We start from the raw sequence: 24,759 nt of genomic DNA on the forward strand, positions 1-24,759 counted from the left end.
TTAATCCAATAATGATGGAAGGATAATTGCTTTTGTGTATAGTAAAAATTCTCAAATGGGGTTCAAATTCCATTTATCCAAAGATGGTGTCACTCAATTGCAACATTTAGATAGACGCTACACAATGGGAAAGTGCTCTGTAATAGGAATTTTGAGGGGAGAGGACTGGGTGGCAGCTGAGTCCTTTTGAAATACTCAGCACTGAGGAAGGATGCCAGTTACCAGTACTGGACAAACTTCTCTCTCTCACACACACATAAACACATACAGTTTCACCAAACTGCTCACCCCCTGCAAATGAAGGGTGATTGTTGGTGCTTGCAGAGGTGTTGCAAGCCCTGACAATCAGCTGATCACCCGCACTTGAAAAAGCAATGAGCTGTAGGGAGCGAACAAGTCTGTAAGGTTCAAGTCTGCAAACCCTACTTTCAGTAGGGAGATTCACCTCTACCTGCCTCACCCTTGCACATGCCATCAGTCATGAGATGGGTGTAGCTTGGCTAAAAGGGCCCCACAGGCCACATGGGGAGGCCTTGTGAGCCTAATTACACCCAGAATCCCGAGGTCCCCCAATGCTACACTCTATGGTTCTGGAGCAAAACAGTGAAGAGCAACAGGCAGCTTCCTTCATCCGCCACACTTCCTAGAAAGCCCTTTTGAGACTTTGCTAAGTGGGCCTTCTAGGAAGCCGAGAGAGAGAGAAACTGGCTTGCAGCTGCTGTGTACAAAGCAAAAGCCAGTGCTTAAAAGGCAAAAAGACACCACTCAGCCACCTCACAGGAGTGAAAGCAATTTCCTCCCCACACTCCCACCTGAACATTTCTTCAAAGTTCTCATACTGAGCTCATTTTTTCACATGCAATTGCTTTTTACCTGCCCACCACAAAACATTGGGGGCTGGGGGAATGACGACAACACTAGCAGCACTAACATTTCTGCCAAAATATAAGAAGGTAGCCATGTGTTTGCAGGCCAGACCCTTCAGTTTAAACTTTGGACTCCCGCTGAATTCAAAGGCAATGGTAACCCAGTTTACCCCTCCCCCCTCTTAGAATGTAACCAATGAAACTTGTTGAGATGGAGCAATTAATAGGGAACCGGATCGCTTCCCTGTGGCTTCTCTTATGCTTCCTTCTGGTTATGGTTTGTGAGACTATACATGATATGCTGGGCCATTAATCTAAGCTCAGTATGTTCGTGTCCTCTTAGAATACAGTGGTACCTTGGGTTACATACGCTTCAGGTTACAGACTCCGCTAACCCAGAATAGTACCTTGGGTTAAGAACTTTGCTTCAGGATGAGAACAGAAATTGTCCCCCGGCGGCAGCAGGAGGCCCCATTAGCTAAAGTGGTGCTTTAGGTTAAAAACAGTTTCAGGTTAAGAATGGACCTCCGGAACGAATTAAGTACTTAACCCGAGGTACCACTGTACATGTAGCTTTGGCTCTTAAAAATCTCCCCCCAAACACAGCAGCTTGTGGCCTGACATTCCCAGAAAAGCTTCTGAATGGCAGCGTGAGACTCACCTGGTAAGATAGTATATTAAGTAGCTCTTTCATTGCTCCAGAGAACCTGCTGATAGGGGGCTAATAAGCAAGATGACTACAGTCACCAAGTCTCAAGCCCTTCGGATGGTGCAGGGAACACAAATAGAACTGAGAACAAGCCCACTGTTTTTTATGAATGTGTGAGGTGGGGAGGGAGAGACACCTAGGGAATTATTCTACATTCCCTAATGGCCACCACTTAAGGGGGTGTCTGATGGTGACACAAACACAATTTCCCTCTAAGCAGATGTCATTCTTCATTACGATACAGCTTGCAAGGGTCTTTTCTCTTTTCTTAAAATAAAGGAGCCCTGTATACTAAATGCAGGTTTTTGTAGTGCCAAAAAATAATAATCAAATTGTTGGGAGGAAATCTCTCCCACCCAACCCCGCAAGACATGCTGAAGTTCATTAATTTGTTTTTGTTAATTTCCAAATTAGCATCCAGCGCCTTACATAACTTTTGTCTCCTGCTGTCATCAAGGCATTCACACGCCTTAATCCATGACAAATGGCTTCATTTGATCCATAACTGATTTCTCTGCCTGCTAACCAGGAAGAGAAAGCAGAGGAGGGCAGGCAGAGATGGGGTTGGGTGAGGAGAGAGGGTGAGGGAAGCATGAAATAACTTCTATTTATTGGAAACAAAAAGGGGGGAAATAAGTTGGAAATGGTATTTGTTTGGGCAGCTTCTTGGAGAACGTGATGGCTTTTAACACGAGAGAGGGCAATTTCCAACACACCATGAAGACAAACCACATCCCTCTATCCACCTCCAAAAGCTCATGCAGAACCACTGTAGAGACTTGAAGTGGTTTGATGGAAATGATTCCAAAGTCTGACTTGGGCTAATACTGAAATTAAAACCCAGGGATTTTCCGTGAAAATAGAGGTGCTTTCTGCAGATTCCTTAGCACACTCTCCAAGTCAGAAACATTAGTTATCAATATGCTCCCAGGTACATTTTAAAGTGCTGCTTATTAGCTACCAAGTCCCAAATGGCTTAGCTCCAGCGTACCTAAACTACTGCATCCTCCCTTATGATCCAGTCTATACCCAAATATATGATGAAGAGGTCCTTCCTGTGTCCTGATGTCAGTGGATCTTTCTGCAGCCACAGCTCACATGATAAAATAATTACTGTTTTCTTTTTCTTTGAACGTTGTTAACCATCTTAAGTGCTGTTCTGGTAAGACCAAACGTGAGCTATAAAATATCCTAATAAGTGCGTAATAATATGTCATATCTAAAAAGATTATGAACCAGCCACAATAGTCAATCTGGACTCTGATCTGGGGCTGCAGACAACACCTTCCTCAAACTGAAACACATTCTAGGCTTTATCCCCTTCCATTTACTATTGGATTTTAAAAAATGGAAACAACTGTTTTTTGCAGGCATACCAGTCTCCCTCCAGAGTGGATAAAGCTTGCCAAATTGCAGGCTAGTGGGTCGAGGAACATTGATGCTAGGCATCTTTCTAAAGTTTGTTTTGTTAAAAAAAAAGAAATGCCAATAACAATTTAAATTTGGTGTGTGATTTGATGAAATTTGCAGGCAACCCCACTCTTTCTGAAGGTAAGACACATGCCAAATTTCAGAAGGGTTCACTACAGTGATTTTCCCCCAAGGGTGGATTTAAAAAGGAGTCACTTAATCTCCCCATATGTTTTATAGGACATTGGTCTGAAAATTGATTATATGAGATCGATACTACTGCCAAAGAAATCTGCCAAAATGCAGGCAAATAAGTCCAGGGGTTTTTGTGCTAGGCACCTTAAGAATTGATTTTAGTGGAAATAACTAAAAGGGATTTGCTTTCTGGGTAAAATCATTCCTTCTGATTCTAACCTTGACCTATGAGTCAGAATAGAGCTGTCTCTCAGCCAAATTCCCACTTTGGTGTTCTTCCTTCCTTTCTCCATCATCCCAACTTGGCCTTGTGGCAGACACTTGGTTGAAGTATTATTTTATATTGAGGTTGCAAAGACACCACAAAGTGTTTCATGGGTATCCACTTCAACTTGTGTCACTTTGCACAGCTCTTGCTTCATGTCTGACAAGCCAAAAGTCCTTCCATGTGACCCCTGTTACATCTTGGGAGCTGGGATTCATCCAAATCTGATCAACCCCCCTAATGTCTAATTAATCTGCAAATTTTGGAATATCCATCAGATATCAGAACAAGAGCTTTTTATTTTCTAAAAAAAGGAACAAAAATCCAATGGGTATATAGCCAAAGAGCTCTGGTGGCAAAGATCACAATTTCCAGTCCTTTCAAACCACAATCAATTTTTGATTGATTGTTGTAGCTAAGGTTATATACTGCTTAATCTATACATAAAATAGATTAATACATAAAATGTAGGAACACAGGAAAGTATAGGAAAACTGTAGGAACAATAGGAACTGTTTGCCAGACTTTTTGGGAGCAATCCAACTCAAATTCCACCAGGCTGAGTAGGGTTTGGAATAAGCTCATAAGGTCTATGCTGACAGAAGTTCTCCGTCCCAGACATGTCCCAAACAGGGCATTCTGGCAGAATGGTCAAGCTAAGACAGGACAGTGGGAGACTGTTTACCAAACTTCATTCAGCTCAGTCACATGACCTAGCAATGCAGTGGAAGTTACATTGGTCTAAGAAGAGCCTGCGGGATCAGGCCAATGGTCCATCTAGTCCAGCCTCCTGTTCTCAAAGTGACCAACCAGATGCCTGTGGGAAACCTGTAAGTAGGACCTGAACACAAGAGCAATCTCTTTTCTTGCAGTTTCCAGCAACTGGTATTCAGAAGCATTGCTGTGGAAACAGAGCATCACCAACAACACTGTTTTAAATACCAGTTTTCCCTCTGCCAGGCTCAGGCCAGCAATAGCCACGATCCTAACTGGAGTTTAGAATATGGGTAAGGGATGCAGGTGGTGCTGTGGGTTAAACCACAGAGCCTAGCACTTGCCAATCAGAAGGTTGGCGGTTCGAATCCCCGCGACGGGGTGAGCTCCCGTTGCTCAGTCCCTGCTCCTGCCAACCTAGCAGTTCGAAAGCACATACAAGTGCAAGTAGATAAATAGGTACCACTCCTGCGGGAAGGTAAACGGCATTTCTGTGTGCTGCTCTGGTTCACCAGAAGCAGCTTAGTCATGCTGACCACATGACCCGGAAGCTGTATGCCGGCTCCCTCGGCCAATAAAGCGAGATGAGCACCGCAACCCCAGAGTCGGTCACGACTGGACCTAATGGTCAGGGGTCCCTTTACCTTTACCTAAGTTACACCAGAATAATTTAATTACAGTGACTTCCTTCAGTTTGGGTTGCTCTGCCCATCTTTCTAACTCATTATCAACAACTCTGGATGGCAGTGCTGTAACAACGACAACAACAACTTATTTCCTATACCCTCCCCATCTGACTGACTGCTCCAGCCACTCTGGGAAGCTTCCAACAAAAATACAGGAAAACAACAACATCAAATGTTAAAAGCTTCCCAAAACAGGGCTGTCTTCAGATGTCTAGGGGAAATCAGGCAGAGGTCTTTCCCATTCCACCTGCTACATGGAAATGGAGTGAGCTGAACCTGGCAGCTTCTTCATACAAACTATTGCTCTAGCACTGTTCGTTGGTCCCTCCTTGAAATTCCAGGCACACAGGGGGTTGGGTTCAGTATCTGTGACAGGTTACTGCCCCAAGCAGGTTGCAATCTCGATTTTGACAGTCAAGGAGACAACTAAGGCAGGGCGAGGCATTAGGGCAAAACCTCCGTGTTGATTTTGTTCTTACAATTCTCAAAGGGTCAGGGGATCCTAAAGGAGAGGCAAGGCTAAAAATAAATCAGACTGAATGCACAGTGGACTATGTGACAGCATATCCCAAGCAAGTTTGCTCCCAATCTCTACAGAAGCTGCAAGCATTTTTCATATAGAAACATTGCAACCATCCAGACTGCTTTGCCCTGCCTGATTGTCTTCTGGAAAGGATATGCCTGCTGGCATGTCTATGTATGCATTGATGCACAAGATGTCTCACTCAGAAGGGATATATCTGCCAATAGGAAAGGAGGAAGGGAAATCTCCAACCTTTTTCTGGAGGTGCAGCACTCCACACTTTCCATATCCTAGCCATATGTACAGGAAGAAAGACGGGCAGATTAAGGAGAAGTTGGAGATGCAGGGTTCAACCCCAATCCATAATCTGCTGGGGTGAGCATGTGAGGATCCAGAAGATCTCTAGCTCAGGCAACTGATTCCTGGCACAACTTAGGCTACACTGTCATAACCTCAGCTCAGCTCAACTAGTGCTAAGCTGCCTGAGCTGGGGCCAGCAGATCTTATGCCTGCATAAACCCTGAAAAATGGGCAGTCCAGGGGAGTGGTGGGAGCAGGAGCAGGTAAGGGATGGGGGCTTATGCTGGATCCTAAGTCAGTTCAGCTTAATCACATGACCTGGCAACCCAGCAGAACATACACTGGCAGAAAGGGTGATGGTTATAGTGACCTGAGAGACCAGGGTTTGTCTAGAATTTTGGTGGCCCAGAAGTGGAAACAAGAAGAAATGCCTACGATAGAAGACTGGAGAAAGAAATTGATGGATTACGCAGAACTGGACAGATTAACAGGGAGGATTCGGAACCGACGTGACCAAAGATTCACTGAAGACTGGGGAAAATTTACAGAATATATTAAGAACATCTGTGATAACGATATAACGTTTGTAAGTGTCCAAGAAGCTCTGTAAGAAGGTTTATTAGAAATACTGCTTAAATAATATGGTAAGATAATAGGTTTTGTAGTGCAATATTAATTAAGAAATGTGATGATAAGTGATAACTACGGAAAATTATCAGACAGGTTGATGGAAGTCTTAAAGAAAAATGATTTGTGATGAGAATCTGATGTTTAACTCTGTTTTAAAGTTTTTTTGTTACTGGAAAATTAATAAAAATTATATATATATATATATATATATATATATATATATATATATATATATATGAGAGAGAGAGAGCAGGGTTTGAATCCCCACTCAACCATGAAGCTCGCTGGGCGACCTTGGGCCAGTCACTTTCACTCAGCCTAACCTACCTCACAGGGTTGGTGTGAGAGTAAAACGGCGAGGGGAGAACCATTTATACTACATTGAGCTCCTTGAAGGAGGAGGTGGTATATAGACAAGGCATAAGTAAATAAGTCAAACTTAGCAGTGGGGATAGGGAGGAGGTCAGGATTACATCCTAAATGGGTAGTAGGGCAGAGGGGTTTAGTGTTTTAGGACGATGACCCATAACCTAGCAACTCAGATCTAGAGTTCCTCACATTTGAATGTTTTGTGACCCCAGTCTCTTCAGGCAAATAATGTTGCTGCTATTTAAGACGTGATAATAGGATTCTCTCCCCTGCCCCCTGTAGCCAGAGATATAATCATTGGCTAAAATCTGCCAGAGTCATTCCATGGTCAATCAATGCAGTTACACATAAATAAGATTACTTGGCTTTCTCGCTTTTATTCAACAGTATGCTTCTTTTCTGCAAATATAACAGGATGTCAGAAATATTTTAGAGACTGCAGGGGAAAGATGCTGATCTCATTTAATCCGCAGTAACTTCAAAAGAGGGTCTAAAGATCTTTTCCCTTGCTCAAATTTAGACTCAAGATACATGAGACAAATACTGAATCCAAAGAAGTCATTGAAGTCAGAAATGGGAAGACTTTTGCACATGTTTTGAAAGAGCTGCCACCATCTAGATAGATCAAGATGCTCGGGCCTCATTCACAGTCAGCTGCATCAAAACTGTGAGGATAGTTTGATACATATTAATTGTGTGTTCTAATAGCAAACTCCAAAGCTGAGTTATGGTGGCTATGCAGCCAAATCAGGTTGAGTGAGAAATAAGAGCAACATGGGTTTCTCCATGCTGTGGGTGGGGGGTAACCGAAGACGTAGCGGCGCCAAAAGGGGGAATTGATAAGAAAAAGGCAGTGTGGCATAGTGGTTGGATTGTATCTCTAGGACAGAGCTTTCCAAACTTTTCAGGTTGGTGACACACTTTTTAGACATGCATCATTTTGCAACACAGTAATTCAGCTATACAGTGGTACCTTGAGTTACAAACACCTCAGGTTACAAACACTTTAAGCTACAAACTCCGCTAACCTGGAAGAGTTAACTCAAGTTGAGAACGTTGCCCCAGGATGAGAACGGAAATCGTGTGCCGGTGGCGCAGTGGCAGCAAGAGGCCTCATTAGTGAAAGCACACCTCTAGTTAAGAACAGTTTCAGGTTAAGAACAGACCTCTGGAACGAATTAAGCTTGTAAGTAGAGGTACCACTGTACTAGCAAGCTGGAAGTTCAACTAACCTCTTTCCAGCCCCAGGAGGAGCATTCGCACAACAAACCTACACACAGCAGCTGACACACTAATGTGTGACAGCACACAGTTTTGAAAGCTGTGCTCTAGGATCTGGGAGGCCAAGGTTCAAATCCCTGCTCAACCATGAAACTCACTGGGTGATCTTGAGCCAATCAGAATCTCTCTGCCTAGCCAACCTCATAGGGTTGCTGTCAGGATTAAATTGGCAGGAAGAGAACTGCCCTAGGGCTGCCATACTCTCAGGTTTTCGAAGGCACGTCCGGGAATCGGACTGTGGAAATAGTATCTGGGCAGATTTTTGCCAAATCTGCAAAATGCCCAGAAAAACCCAGGCATATGGCAACTAGGGCAATTTTCTAAGAAAAATGCTGTAAAAATAATAATAAAAAAAGCCCAAAGACTTATTTTGTAGGGGGAGACCTTGAGCTCCTTGGAGAAAAGGTAAAATATAATTGTGATAAATGATAGGTAGGTAGGTAGATAATGATGATCGAGATAGACAGATAGATAGATGATAGATAGATGATAGATGATAGATGATAGATGATAGATAGATAGATGATAGATAGATAGATAGATAGATAGATAGATAGATAGATAGATAGATAGATGATAGATAGATGATAGATAGATGATAGATGATAGATGATAGATGATAGATGATAGATAGATGATAGATAGATAGATATGGATATAGATACATTGATAGATAGACTTAAGGTGGAAACCCCACCTTAAATCAACAAAAAAAATAAAAAAATTAAATGAAGAGACTTTATTTACATCTTTAAGCATGAACAGTGTGCAGAAGGAATACAGTGATCTATTTATCTATTATTTTAGGTATTCTTACTATTGTGGGATATTTGTGGGTGCAGCATACCCTCTTTGGAGGGGTACTGAAGAAATGGTAAATTCTACATTGTTTTACTAAGAGTAACAAACTGCATTTAAAAATGTTAGCATCTCCAGGCGTTTACTTCTGCAAATTCTGATAAAGTATACCATCCTTTGATGTATCTGTAAATTTCTGGCAGCTATTTCTTGACTTCATCGGTAGTCAAGGCCACCAAGGATTGACTTGATCTGTCCCTCAGATCATTGACTTGATCTGTCCCTCATACTGAGTAGTAGAGTGACCTGTGAGGCCAGAGTTTAGCCGGGTTACAACAAGAGGTATCTTAAAGACCAAGTTCAGATGCCACAATCCTGATCCTGGATCTGCATCTGATTTGCAGGGAGCTCTCAAACCATAGTTTCCCAGAAGATGGCACAGGAAACTAGGAAATAGTTTCTGAAACTGGATGTGTGAGGGGAAGGAAGGAAGGAACAGCACGGATATGTGGCTCATTCCTGGTCTTATAAAACATCAGATTGGGGTAATTGCATCTGAATTTAAGTCTTTAGTATAGGAATTCAGTCTGACAATAAGAAAGCATGCCTGACTGGTTAGAGCATGGTGCTGATGACTCCAAGGTTGCCAGTTTGACTGCTGTCCATTGGACCTAACCCTAAGTTAACTATAGTCTAACATCGTGGAGAAATATGGGGAAACTCCCACATTTGACTGGTTTAGGAGCACAGCTGCACATCCAGATGAGATATCCTTCTCTACTCAGTGATTCTGCAGAAAGTAGAATGGAGGGGGAGTTCCCTGCAGCAGGGGAGCCATTGTCCGGCAAATAGCAGGGGGAAAGAAGCAAAATGGAGTGCAGGCAGCCTTCACCAGCCTGGTGTTCTCCAGATGTTGCTGCACTACCGTCCCCATCAGTGTGCATGCTGGCTAGGGATGATGGGAGCTGCCATCCTACATCTGGTGCCCACTAAGCTGGCAAAGGCTGAGCTAGTGAAACATTGGGAAGAGAATCTAGGGCATTGGCTGGTTTTCCACGCACCCAATGTTCTCCTATATGTCATGAAGAGCCCATTTCCTTATACAGAGGATAGATAGCTCATTAGGACACTATGGGTGGTTTTCAACTGAATTCTTCCCAGAGTATAAGGATTAGTGCTAGTGCAATGGGATTTCTCTTCTCTTCCTCCCACCACAACATCCCCCAAACTGCTCTAGACGGTTGGAGGGAACTCAGAACAGATATCAGGTGTGCACAGATAGAGGAGAGTGGGAGAATGTTCCCTTGTTGCAGTGATGGGATGTTCACTTTCATGCTACGTTGAAGACAACCCTTTATTTCAATCTTGGAAAGAATACTCCAGAGCTGCGTCCCATTAACCCTTTTCATTTCCCCCTCAGTTTATAGGCCACAAAAATGTACTCCATGCTCTGCTGCCACTTTGTTTACTATTTTACTCGCATTCCTCCCCAAGGTCCCTCTGGACAAAACTCAAAAAAAGTAGATCCGATGTACACTGCAACCCAAGTGTGCGGCAGCTCTCTGCCCAAAGCACATTAAGGAGTCTTCGGCACTGTTTTAATGCTAAACTAAGTTTGGCTCCAGAGAATGACTCTGTTTATAGCATTTGAAGTTAGGGGAAGATGTGAAATCCCAGAAGAAGGCAGAAACCTTGCTCTTAGCGAATCTCAGTTTCATGACAGACTGGAAAGGGAAACATTAAAAATGGGAGAGGGGGGGCAACAAAAACCATACACTAAAACTGAAGGAAGAGAAAAGATCAAACTATCCTGGTAACTAGAAGGAAGAAGTTATACGTGTCTTGAGAGGAAATACACCCAGTGATCCCTTTTAGTGCACGGTATGGGACGCAGGTGGCGCTGTGGGTTAAACCACAGAGCCTAGGGCTTGCCGATCAGAAGGTCGGCCGTTTGAATCCCCGCAACGGGGTGAGCTCCCGTTGCTCAGTCCCAGCTCCTGCCAACCTAGCAGTTCGAAAGCACACCAAGGTACAAGTAGATAAATAGGAACCACTCCAGCGGGAAGGTAAACGGTGTTTCCATGCACTGCTCTGGTTCGCCAGAAGCGGCTTAGTCATGCTGGCCGCATGACCCGGAAGCTGTACGTCGGCTCCCTCAGCCAATAAAGCGAGATGAGCGCCGCAACCCCAGAGTCAGCCACGACTGGGCCTAATGGTCAGGGGTCGCTTTACCTTTTACCTTTATTCAACCATGGTTTATTAAGCTTATTAAACCATGGCTTTGTGTTATGCTGTCACATAGGCCCGTGACCAGGAAAATGGGGAGGAAGAGCCCAAGAGGCATCAGCACCTATAGGGTGTTGATGGACCCTGATAAGCCACTTCAAGCACAGCAGCTGGCCAGGATTGCTGGTGTCACCAGATTCTGCCTTCAATTCAATTTTGGCCTGCCCAATTTTGTTCTGGCTCCAGACTTAGCTGGAGCAAATCAAAGATCCATCTAGAACATTACATTGCTTCCGACAGGAACCAACCAGATGTCTGAAGGAAGCTCAAAGGGACATCACAAAGGAATAGTCTTGTCTGCTCTCCCCCAGCAGCTAGTATTCAGACGTATGCTGGCTCCAAAGCTGGAAGTCGCCTCCAGCCAATGTGATAACTATTTGTTGAATATCCAAATCTCCTTTTTTCAAGCCATCTAAGTGGCCTTTACCACACACTGATTGAATTTGATGATATGTCATGTAAACTAGAGTTTGGGTTTCTTTTGCTTTCTCACTTTGCCATCATAATCCTCCCCCCCCCCCCCCGATTTCTGCATGAGTTTGTGATTTTTTTGTTTTGTTTTTTTAAGTGGGCATGGAAACTTGTACACGCTTTGAGGGGAATTTCTCCTAATCTGCATTTTTTTGTGCATGATTTTACCAATACATCCAGTGTAGAAAGTTGTTTTCCCCGATATAATGCATTTTTGAATGTCATTTCCCCACAAGACATGCTTCTTTGTACACAAAATTCAAAGAAATGTGAATTTCAAAGGATAGCCGCATACTGGTTTATGTAGCAGTTTAGGAAACATGAATTGGGTAGGTCTGCATTAAGATTTTATGATGCAAACTTAATGTATTGCTCCCCCATCCACAATACAGACAATCTCTCTCCCCCCTACCACAAAATAACTGTCAAGCTTCTGCCTCTGATTTAGTTCTGCTCCTGGTACCCACTGCCAGGACACCAGTATTTTTGAAATCACAGGTGAACAATTTGTAGCTATAGTCAGGTTTAAAGGTAAATTTGGATTCTGAGATGTTATCCTTGTGATACTTCAAAACTGTTTGTGAAATGCCTTGTTACTCTATTTGGGACTGAAGCGAAGAAATTAAAGTCATTTGTCCTAGTTTATTCATTTTTAGTGAGTAGCAGGCTCACATTCCCCTTCATGTTCCTTGCCCTTTTATTTCTAACATCCCTTGGTAGTTGTCACTCCTTGTAGATTTGCCTTTCTACTTGAAGCTTTACATGCTTGCTGTGTAGCATTACACATACCTTCAGCAGAATCATTCTCGTTTTCCACACACACCTCCTTTACCCCTGTATTAGAAAGCCTTTGTACGGCCATGATGATTTCACACTTTAAAAATACAATGACTCTGGGTCTGTTGCAGTTTTGCAACTTTGTGTTCTCAAGGATCCAACCCACTCACTTCTAGGGCTCTGGAGGAGTTGGTTGAAACCTGCAGAGCCTCTCTAGCAGTTCAGATGAACTATTTGTGAAATGAATCCATGAGGAACCCAAGACAGACATGGGGAAATGATTTAGCAGGCATCAGAATATTCAGGTCGGTTCTGGTAAATAGAGGCCATTGGAAGGGATTGGGTTGAAACCTGAATTGCAAATGCTCCAATGTGTGACTAAAATGCAATACATAAACAATACAAAAATGTAAATATGTTGCACTTAATTGTAAGAGCTAATTCAGTTCCACAAACTATCTTCAGCCTCTTATTTAACCAGGAGAACATTCTCCACGTGAGGTGGAGAATTCCCACGATCTCACCAGGAGGTTTCCCTTGTGCATTGGGATTTTAGAGTATGCTCTATTCATGTTGCTTGTTATTATTTATTAAATTTCTTTGCCACCCTTCATCCAAGGATCACAGGGTGGTTTACAATATAAAAACACAAAAATGCATAATATAGTAGCAACCAAAGCAAATCCCCCCCCCCTCCACCACCACACCAAGTTTAACACTCTACAGCCTACAGGTGACTCAGCCTATTTCCAGCCTATCTTACTTTCAAATGGGTTCACTCCTAAATCCATTTCTTCTCATTTCTGCATAAATATGCAATTTTCACTTGACAACTCACATTTCATTATATAGTTAAATGTGTGGTTTCTCTCAAAATGTATTTTCTCTTGAGAACCTATATTTCTGGATACATTATAGTGTGTGTGTGTGTGTGTGTGTGTGTGTGTGTGTGTGTGTGTGTGTTTAACTGATAAGTGCACCACAACACTCAAAGTGCAAAACCTGATTGAGATCTACATTCTAATCCTCACATCAGTTTGGGAGGTTTGGATCGGGGTACTTCATTTCAGAAATGACAAAGACTCAATTCATCAAACACACCTATTTTATAGTAAGATTGATGCCTACGCTGGATGTCTCACAGTTCTTGTTAGGATTGCTTACATCAAGCTTGTAAAGAGTCACTTTCTATCCCTTCCTGGGCTCTTAAATGACGCGACAACAACTGGTTGAACATCACAATGCATGGAACATCACAATGCCCCACCTTCCAAATTGACCTTTATGATGTGTTCCATCTCCATGCCATGCTGAAGTGGCACAGGTGTGCAGGAGAGGAAAAGAAAGAGGGAAATGCTATAGCCACCTGGACAAAGAATGCCCAAGAAAACTCAATTCACACGATTTTTATTCATATTTGTTTGGGTCCCTTTTCAGATCACTAGTAACATTCTAATCTGGAACTTCCAGAGGAGGCACAACCAACTCTCTAGAGACTGCTATCTACTCTGAGCATAATAAAACTGGCAGCAATCTAACCATTGTCATTGTTGTTCAGCTTTCTTTAGGGGGTGAGACCAGAGTTGCTGAGCTTTTTGGGGGGGGAGAGGCCAGAGTTCTTGAGCTTTTGGGGAAAAATAATGGCCAGCATTGTTGAGCTTTCTTTTAGGAAGGGTTGGCACAAGTTGTTGAGCTTCTTTTAGGGAGGGTGACAAGAGTTATTAAGCTTTTTGGGGTGAAGATTGCATAAAATCACTAGCACAAAATTCTGCTGCCCTCTATCCTTCCCACATTCTGATGCCGACACAGGGAATTCAACCTTTCTAAGCAGTGAGGGTGCCAGCGATGGAACACAGCACCAGGGGCACAGCGCAGCATGCTTGCTCATAGGAAACCGGCCAATCACTTTTTAATCTCCCACGATCAACCGGGAGCACCCCGACGATCTACCTGTCGATCGCGGCCAACTGGTTGGACATTGCTGTTCTAGAGCATATGATTCATGTCGGAGATGCCTTACAGTGGTGCAGTCCTGGGGCAGTTGACACCTGTGCTGCCATACTCTCTCTCCGTACCACCCCAAAAAAGTTTTGAGTTGCATCCAACAAAGTGTCCCATTGGTGCAAGGACTTCAGCTTATGCAAAAGAACTTCCTCATCTCCCCATGCTACCCCCAGATCTCCTCCCAAATGTTGGGGGGGAGTTACTTGAACATACGCATGTGGTGGGAGGAGAGGGAAGTTCTGCTGTTCAGACATCAGTGTCTGGATGGGACAACGTGGTTGGATACAACCCATAATCATTTGCTTTTATAGCTTCAAGGCAGGGGCAGCAATCAAAGTGAAGAAACTAATCCAAGCACAAAACAAGGCAATAGTTAAAAAAATCAAATCACACTCCACATGACAGTCATGGCTGTAGAGAAGCATGTGTGACATCACCCAAATCTCCTGTCCAAGCTTGTTTTGTAGAACCACCAGAACAGCATTGGCATCAGTCAGTGGCACCCTGGGATTCCCTGGATAAGGGCCACATGTCTTTGTACTTTTAAACCTAGCAAAAAAGCATTTAAACTCACCATATTCCCCATGTTCTTAGTTTCAAAATCACCAACCTAGCCATCCACGTGGAGAAATGGTTTCTCTATGCAGCTCTATTTAAAGCCAAATTCAAGAGCAGTAGATTAAGTCCACTAAATCATGTGATATTTAAAATGCTGCACACTGTGGTTTTTAAAGGAGATCTTCCATTTATCAAGTCAAGGAGGTGGAAGACATAGTGAGACTTGTCTTCCTTAATTTCCCCATGCTCTTGTCAAGCTTTTAAAAATTATTTGGAAGCCCTCTTACAAATTAAAGACCCCTACCAAGAATTATGGACTGAGCCGCCATAAAGTGCTGGGAGATTGTGATAGTTGGGGTGGAGGTATGCTAGACAATTAATTACAGTTGTGTGTATTTTCACCTTATTAAAAATAGAAAAGGCCTTCTAGTACAACAGTATGAAATTAGAAAATTATGCATCGATTCATCTTCTCCAGTTTTTATTCACTCTTCTCCCCCCCCCCCCCGATGCAGTGTTTTAATCTTCCTTAAACAGTGGCTAACTCAAAGTGGCTAACTCAAAGTAAATGATGCATTCCTAATAATATAAATATGAAAAATAGCAATCGCTTGAGGACTGCAGCTGAATATATTAAAAACTCTGCTCATTTTCATCATTAACACATTTCCATTTCCTTTTTCTTCATGTTGTGCAACACTCCCCAACCACCACCACTTGCATTCTCAAATAAGGTGACAAATTCACAGATTAGATAGATAGATATAGATAGATGATAGATGATAGATAGATAGATAGATAGATAGATAGATAGATAGATAGATAGATAGATAGATAGATATAGATAGATAGATAGATAGATAGATAGATAGATAGATAGATAGAATTTCTGTATTGTGACAAAAGAAATCTCGTAATAACCTCTAACTCTGTCTTCCTAAAGGATTCTCAGTGTATCTTCTCCTATCCAGACATGGAACAACCTGAATCAATGGTGAGCATTTCCATCACATTCCACTCATCTGTCAACGTAGTGGCTTATTTCTTGAGAGACTGAAATTGGCTGCCTGGGCTCAGAAGACCATCAATCTTACTCATGTAGGGTGCAGGCTGCCTGCCTCAGAAAGTCTCGCAAGAGGGAAAGCTCTGCTGTTCCTAAGCAGGTGATGAGGCAGCTGTAAAGCCTTCACTCTGTATCACAGCCCCTGCGAAAGATATGTCATATTTCCCATTTCCCCCAATGCTTTGTATGCATCCCATGCCGTGCTCTTCTAGCTTCATAAAGGAGGTGATTTTTCAAGCTTAGGCAAATGCTGCCAGCCACCGGAAGGTCTATCCCTCTTTCCTTTCTTTTTTTTCTCATCATGTCACTTGTTTCAACTGATTGTGCAAAAATGAGATTGCATTTTCCCTTTGACTATTTATACATACAGTGGCTTGTTTGTCCATTGTGCTGCCATTGGTGGCAGAGAGCTGCCACCGTTCTGTTTCAGTGGGCGCTTTGTTTCCTTCTCTTGATGGCTCTGAGAGAAAGACATGCATACCGGTTGTCCCACCTGCCTCCGATCAATTATAATGACAGTTAGTGAAGCAATTGATTGCGCACCCTAGAGCAAAATGTATATGAAATCCACAACACACAGAATGGCATGGGTATATAAGACATAAGAGTAGAACTGTGCTCTTGTGCAACTCTGATTCAAGGGCTGTAACTAGAGGAAGCTATCAATGAGCAATTTCACCGCAATACTTTTGGGCAAATCTTCCCTTTCGTTTCTAAGATTCTTAAGCTATTACTTCCTGGTCTGAAGGACACTTTTCCTCACCCACATCAGATTGAATAAAGACGTTGACATCTATTGGAGCCAAAAGTGATATTCTCAAAATCTGCAGAGCATGATTACCCATCATCACCACGCGCATTTCACCTTTGAAACTCTAAGAGAGAGAAAGGGGGGTAGGAAGCTCACCACATCCTATGAGCAGTGGCCAGTTCATCAGCCTTCTTATATTGCATTGTATGCACATGGATCATTTCCTGGACAGTAAGCCCATGAAGCAAGTTCCAAATGAATGGTCAGCTTTGAAATATGACATTGTTGATTTCCATCTGAGGAACGTCAATGCGACGCAATGCCTTAGACACAATCTTACCTTAATCAATTTCTATTACCGACACCAAAATCCTCTCTTTTTTGCACCTTTCAGCCATGGAGCATCCTTGGAAACATGACATGCTTTACCACCAGAAATATCGTTCGCCTTATCATACCACGATCACAAATAGCAGGGTTCGACAAAAATGCAGGCCATGTCGCAGCATCGTTTACACTTGGCATAACCATCCCAGGAACAATAAGTGGTTACATAAGGCTTGAATTAAGGGGCTTCCTGGAGGCATGGCTTAGGTTGCAACCCTAAACACATTTGCCAGGGCATAAACATCACCGAATACAGGGGGACATACTTCTGAGTAAAAGGGCTGAGATTGTGCTGCAACATTGCCAAGCGGGTCTCCCCACATTCTAGAATTCACCCTGCATGTGGCAGTAAAGGATAATGCATAGTTATTGGTAGGTGGGTGTTTTGAGTTTTTTGTCTCCATCCACAGATGTAAGAGAAAATAAGTTACTAAAATAGGCATGTGATTATCTGTCCTTTTCTCATCTGAATGCAAACATTGGGCCCCCTGTCTTTTCTTTTTCTTGCAGGGAGGGGAGACTTGTGCCTCAATTCGCAAATGTACAGGAAATAAAAGTGCTCAAAGTTATATAACTGCATGATTTCTCCACAGGAGAAAGAAATCTTATTCTCTTACCACACAGTGTAAAAAGAATCTACAGTATAATCTAAAGAGCTTTCCCATGCCAATTTGAGGAAACTGACAGAAACACACACACCCTCAAAAAAAAAAAAATTGGTTGTGATTTTCCACGGCAGGAGAGCAAATATTTGGTTGATTTCATTGTCATGCAAGGAAGCAGCTCGTAGAATGTCAGGGGTGAAACAGATTGATCTCCATTGCATTGATATACAGTATAGGCTCATACACAGAGCAGCATCTTTGTGGTCCTACCTGGTCTGTGCAGAGGATGCTGCTGGAAGGTGTGGTGAAGTGAGCCCTGACAGAGCAGCATGGCACAGGCACTTATCCACAAATACAGGACCCAGGACATTGCAGAGACCATGGCCGTTCTCTAAAGGAAATAGTAGACAACAATTAGCACCCACTGCAAGTGAATCCACATTCTGCTTCCATTCGGATGCTATGTGCATCTGAACCATGTTGGAAGACAGGTAGAGGGGGGGATGTTTCCCCACCTCAATTCTCCCCCCCCCCCATTCTTCCAGACTGCCAGTTGTCATGTGACAAAGGAGTGCGTCCAAAGGAATGCAAGGAAGCTGCCTGCTTCGAGATTAACTTTTAATAATTCAGGGGCATAAATGAAAGCAGTGCTAAAAGAAGCCCAAGGTTAACAGGAAACCAAGGTGCAGCTGATGGAGGAGGTCTGAGGCTACCAAGGCTCATGTCATGATGGACGTGTCAGTTCCATGGGACAGTCTTAAGGCAGGAGCTAAGAAATCCACACTCCATTTCATTCTTTAATTGCACTTTCAAGGTGTGATCAGAAACACTCTAGGCAAGTATATCTCCAATGAGTAACTCTGTTTCGTGATATGGGCGCGTAAAGCATGCAAGCAAATCGCTTGGTCGTACAAGATTTCCGAGAGCGAATCCATCCTGCAAAATAGCAGCAATGTGGGACGTAGTGGGTGCCATCGCAGGGTGCCATTCACGCCTTCCTAGTCAATGGAAATGGACCAGGAAAACTGGGCGTTGTAGCTGGAACATGCTACTGCCAAATCTCACAGCATTAAGGTGCCTGTGCAATCACAGAGAGATTAATATAGATGAGCCCTCTCAGAACTTCATAAAGCACGTTGTAAACAGTAACTTGACTTCCAGTGCCAAGACACATTTCAAGCAAGCTCTGCCTTGACAATCTGGCAAGTCTAATCTCTCTCCGGCAGGGGCTGCGTCGTTTTTAACTTCTAAGGCCATTAATTTTTAATTGCAGTGTTGTCTGCTAAGCAAAGTAATTGTTTCTCAGAACTCTGTTCTATCAGTCCATACGCACACAGCTTCCTTTTCTTTTGTGCCTCGTCGAAAGAAAACTTGTAGGACTAGACTGAATTTCCTGAGTAATGGAGGAAGGGCGGAGGACTGATCTATTCAGAAATCAATTTGTATCGAAAATAGAAAGGAATCCTCATTACAAAAGCAAGAGATCTCTCTCTGCTAGGGCGACATACGCCATCACTTGATACCTCTCTGGCACTGGGCATTTCCACACACACACACACAGACACCCCTTGTAAACTTTACAAGTTTAACAGCCTCTAAGCCTTCAAGGATCGCCAGATTTCCAAGGCTTGGCTATGCTGCGCTCCATCCAGTTCTTTTTAACAACACCTTCTGCTGCATTCCACATTGCCAAATTAATCAAACTTCAGGCATGCTCCTTAGTCAGCCAATGACAAGAAGGCATTTTCTATCTAATAATCCAATCAGATGAACATCTTTTTTTTTCCCAGAGGAAGGGAGAAAAGACATTCAAGCTCAAATAAACCTCTTTTATCTCTCATGCAGAACAACTCATACACACACACACACACACTTGAAGGTTGGGCTTACGAGTATTTAAAAAAACACCCAGAAGTGATGTATCCTCACGGTTGGTTAACAATTGAAATCACTGCCAGTGGCAGATCAGTCACGGAGTACAAGTGTCAAGTGCAAGACATGGACATCATTGTTCTTTTTTTAAAATTTTTAGGCATGTTCTTTGTAAGAGGCTCTTTCTGAGGGGGGAAATGGGGAGGGAGGAAGCTGAATGGATCAAGCACAAGTTTCCAGCTCCAAAGGAGAAGCATAATTAACAACCAAATTGCAAAACATAATTTTCACCAGCGGGATGCCCTTTTACTCTCTGCTCTGTGTTTCTGATGTACTCACCCAGCATATATATATAATTAGTTGTTTCCTTCTCCCTGCTGTTTACTTTTGGCTTACCTTCCTTCCTTCCCCCCTCTTTTATTTCCTTAAACCTCAGCAACAAAAGCACCACACACAGCCAGCCCTTCCCTTCCAAGCACCTCACAAATGCACTTCTGGGTGGATTTCAAAGAGATGGATGCCCCTCCCCCTCTTCGTTTGGGATATATATCTATATATGAATGGTGTGTGTGTGCATCTGATGCAATCAGCAAATACATTTAAAGGGGAAAAGAGGCTTCCCCCTCCACTGGGGTTGATCTTTCAAGCAGAGTAGTCTTTTAAACAGCGGAGAAAGACAGGGGAAAAAACTTCTCCTGCTGATCTTTTCGCATTCTCTCTCTTTTCAGGCAGCATTTCTAGAGTGAGGACTTTTCAACACCCCCCCCCCCCGCAAGCGTTCACCATCCATCTTCAAACAACATTATTGGTAGGAACTTTTCTCCAGAGCCAACATTTCCCTTTGCTAACATTTCTTCCCTGGGTTTGATGATCTGACCCTTTCTCCCTCTCTCCCCCCCCCCCTCTCTCTCTCTCATCCGAATAACAACAACAACAATTATTATTATTATTACTGATACATATAGGTATATTTATTTGACATTCGTTCGGCGGGAGGATCCCGAGAAGTCCTCCGAGCATCTCCGTCCTTACCTGAGGATTCCAACCCAAAGCACAGTGCCCGGTTCGCGTTCATTGGAAAGACTGGACACTTTCCCCCAAAAAATCCATCTGCACCACAACACGGGATCGTGCAGTTTCGCCCGGCAATCTTCGACAGCAGCCTTTCTTGAGGACGCACGAAAACGAAACCGGGGATTGGTTTGTGTCTCGGTGTCCTCGTTGGCAATCCTATTCCAAGAGTAAAGAAGACATCTAGGCTCTCTCGCTCTCTCCCCGTCTCTCTCTCTCTCTGTCTATCTCCCAGGCTGTCAGAAAAGTAGCCAAGCTTTGAGAGGTGGAAAGCCTGTCATTTTCACCTTTAAATCATCTCGGAGCGACACCTTCTGCTCGAGGAGACCTTTCAAGTGATCTTGAGATAATTCGCAGGCTTCCAGGGCACTTAGAGAGGAGGATCGGTGGATGTTTAATGACACGCCAGCCCACCCCTCTCTCTCCTTTTTTACCTCCACCCTCTCTCCCCTTTCCTATATATATATATATGTATCTCTCTCTCTCTCCAATGCACTCAGAGCGGAGTAAGAGCAGATGTACGTAGGAAAAGCGCAGATCGCCTATACAGCGCGGTGTAAGTACCGAAGAGTCTATTTCAATGCATCCCCGGCTGGGGGGAAAGTATCACATGTCTTTAAAGGGACACGGCCCCTCTTCTGGCAGACGGGAGCCTCCGGCTGACTCACCTGCCCAGCCCAGCCCAGCCCTCCTCCTGGAACGCCTGCGGAAGGAAGGTGCTTGGAAACACCGGGAGGGTCCCTAAGTCTGGCTGCCACCCTAATCTCTGCAAGTCTCTCTTCCTCCTCCTCCTGCTCCACCGCCACCAAAGAGAAGGGAGGAGTTTTGAATCCGCTCGAGATTGGGCAGGGAAGCACCTACAGTCCAATGTGGGAAGACAACTTTTTTCCTTCTTCTTCATCTTTAAGCAAAGGCGGGTACCCAAAATAGTCATCAGATGCGGGGGTGTCATTCATATATATATATACGGAGCCTTTGTCGGTATTGTAGGAAAGGCTCAGAATTTTCGCTTAGCAATGCTGACCATCTTCTGAAAAACTGCACGAACAAACCTTTTTCTTTTTTTCGTTTTTGGCGGATCTTAAAAGATATACGGGTTTTGCTGTGGCATAAAAGCATATTTTTGAGAGTGCTGGAACCTGCCTGTGGTGGATAGATTGTACCAGCATCGGGTGAAGATGAAGGAGACTCTAGTCTAGTCCATGAGGGCTAGAAACCTGTTAAGTCTTTTAAAGGAGGCAAGGCTCTTATTTCCTGCGACAGACTAACCTCTGCAAGGAATAGGCAGTGGTAGCTCACAGGGCCAGGATGAATCCCCAGCATCTCCACATAGGAGAGGCACCTGTAGGCAAAGCTGAGCTAGGTAGACTGAGGGTCTGACTCAGCGTAAGGAAACTTTCTACCTACCTAAGTTGTCATGAATGTCCAAAAACTCTGACTTCTGCTGAAAGACTTGTATTAATTTGCTGGAGAGATATGGCCATGACCCCCTTCCATCAATCGATAGAAGACGTGGCAACTGTAGCAAAATATGAACAGATTGCTTTTAGATGTAAATTGTAAATTTGGAATACATTCATAAAAAGTATAATGTCTTGTTAACAATTTTACATTTATTGGAATAACTGGAATATGTATATAGCCATATATTCTATTTATCACACCACCACCCCGTCTTCATATTTCTGTCCTTTCACATTATTCTCCCACTGAAAACCTTTAATTGAAAAAACGAATGTCCAAAAAACTCTTAAATGTGATTCACCTGGGTACCTCTGAAAACTGGGTTTTTTAATTAGTATTTGGGTAAAAAATTTGTGTTTGGGTAAATACAATTATAATACAGTTCATGCCCAAAAGGTGAAAACTCTCAGCATTCATATGAGCATACACCAGTTGATGCTGATTGTCAAAGTTAGTCACAACAGGGCAATGCCTTCATTAGGGTTAACTGAAGGTGCCACAAAATGGTGGCAAGCTTGTGGATTCTCCAGAGCTCTTTGTCAATCAGGAAGCTACACAAATCAGGGAGTGGGGAGGTGAGGACAGCCTCTGCTGTGTGTAGCATATTTCCTGATGCAGAGTTCTGAAATACTCAAATACTTGCTACAGTTTCTTTGCTGTTTTGGTTGGTTTCAACAAAGGTATTCCCCAGCTGTGAATTTTGGTGTTGGTTTGTTATGGACTTGCATGTCTCTTGAGTTTTGGGATATTTGCAAAAGTTGCCTAGGCGTGCTAACATTTGCATGTGAATGTCAAATTGAAACAAAACAACCCCAAATTATGTAACCAAACAAAAACAAAACAACCCCAAATTATTTAAGCATATAAGATTCGGCAGACAGGGAAGTAAAGATAACTTGGAAACTGGGAGAATGAAGGCATTTCGTCCCATGACTGAATGTCTTTTTGAAATAATTCTCCTTTGCCATAAGTAAAAAAGAAAAAAAGAAAAAAACCAAGAGTGCAAGACAGCCAAAAGCAGGGGTCAACAAACTTTTTCAGCAAGGGGCCGGTCCACTGTACCTCAGACCTTGTGGGTGGCTGGACTATATTTTGAAGAAAAAAGTGAATGAATTCCTATGCCCCACAAATAACCCAGTGATTCATTTTAAATAAAAGGACACATTCTACTCATGTATTCCCAGACCATCCGCGGCCAGATTTAGAAGGTGATTGGGCCGGATCTGGCCCCCGGGCCTTAGTTTGCCTACCCATGCCAAAAGGAACCACTTTTATTTTCAAATTATTTCAATGGGACGAGGGGGTATGCATTCAAATTCTTCCTTGTTGAGGGTCAGTGGGGGTGCTTAATTTTGCCAGATCATATATATAGGATTTTCTAATTCTGAAATAGTGCAGGATGTGCTGGGAAAGAATAAAGTCCCTTCCCCTTCCTCAGCATCCTACCCTAACATGAGGCCTTGACATGAAGAACAATTTATTGCAGTCATTTATTTGCTGCCAACAACTTAAGTGGTCATTTACAGGAATGAACTCATTTCCCTCCCCCTCTTCTCATATATTATCCTGACAATAACGACATTGAAGAGGCAATCCTATGGCACGCTTACCTGAGAGCAAACCCCACTGGTCTCAGTAAAGCATGCTTCCAAGTAAACACACAAGAGCAATCGGGCAATTGGGTCCTGAACGGGCTTCCTTGCGAAAGCCACTTCCTTAAAAGTAATGGTGTTTGCTTTGCACTAAAACCAGGGAAGTAGGATCAAGATGCATCATCGCCTATAAATCCAAGCTCTCCGCATAAAAGCATAGCTACAGTGGCCAACACTGCAGGCAACACAATAAAATACAAGTTCAAGTTCACAGTAACACTCACGCTGGCCTCAAGCCACAAACAATTTCATCCACAGTATTCTTGCTCCAAACCCTGCACTGGAACTACTCTAGAGCAGGCACTTTATGAATGGCCTTCTGCTGTTCTTTCTTTTTCAAATGCTTAAAATTATTGTGCTGGGGGGGGGGCAGACAAACAAACCTGTAGTAATTACACTCACACCAATAAGCTTCTTTGCTAAAATTCAGAAATGTCAACTAGCATAGAGAGTAGTATTAAGAGAATGCAGTGCAGTACCTCCCATGGCTGTTAATGCCTCCTTTGGCACTATTATATTTTATTGCGTAATATAGATATAAAGAGACTGAGACGGTTCTTCCCTCCCATCGCCCGAGACTGACTTTGGTCTTTGAGGCAGTGAAGTTCAATAGTACAGCTCCAGATTCAACAAATGTATCTGCTGAATCTGGTCCAGCAACTGCTGTGTGGAAGCCAAGGCTCCAATGCATCTCAAACCCTCATCATTTTCTTTAATATCAAGGTGCGGGCCATGGATATATACAGTGGTACCTCGGGTTTCAGACGCTTCAGGTTACAGACTCTGCTAACCCAGAAATAGTACCTCAGGTTAAGAACTTTGCTTCAGGATGAGAACAGAAATCGGGCGGCGGCAGCGGGAGGCCCCATTAGCTAAAGTAGTGCTTCTGGTTAAGAACAGTTTCGGGTTAAGAACAGACCTCCAGAATGAATTAAGTTCTTAACCTGAGGTACCACTGTATATATTGCCCCACCACTCATGGGTGTAGCCAGGATTTTTGCTGGGGGTGGGGTGGGGTGACAAAAAGTTGTTCAGCTTTTTTTTTTTGAAAG

The 24,759-nt window shown here is 43.3% G+C and overlaps 1 protein-coding gene across 1 annotated transcript in view; it reads right to left on the reverse strand.

Moving 5' to 3' along the window:
• The window catches only part of TAFA1 (TAFA chemokine like family member 1), a 339,980-nt gene extending 318,515 nt beyond the window's left edge, over positions 1 to 21,465 (reverse strand). The window contains exons 1-2 of the mRNA XM_081903462.1: positions 20,553 to 21,465; positions 17,919 to 18,039 (exon numbers count right to left, since the gene is read on the reverse strand). Coding sequence (XP_081759588.1) covers positions 17,919 to 18,030 — 112 coding nt within the window. The 5' untranslated portion in view covers positions 18,031 to 18,039; positions 20,553 to 21,465. The remainder of the gene's footprint in view (positions 1 to 17,918; positions 18,040 to 20,552) is intronic.
• Between the last annotated feature and the right edge of the window lie 3,294 nt (positions 21,466 to 24,759).

This window comes from Podarcis melisellensis (assembly GCF_964234715.1).
Source record: "Podarcis melisellensis genome assembly, chromosome: 2".
Taxonomy (NCBI): Eukaryota; Metazoa; Chordata; class Lepidosauria; order Squamata; family Lacertidae; genus Podarcis; species Podarcis melisellensis.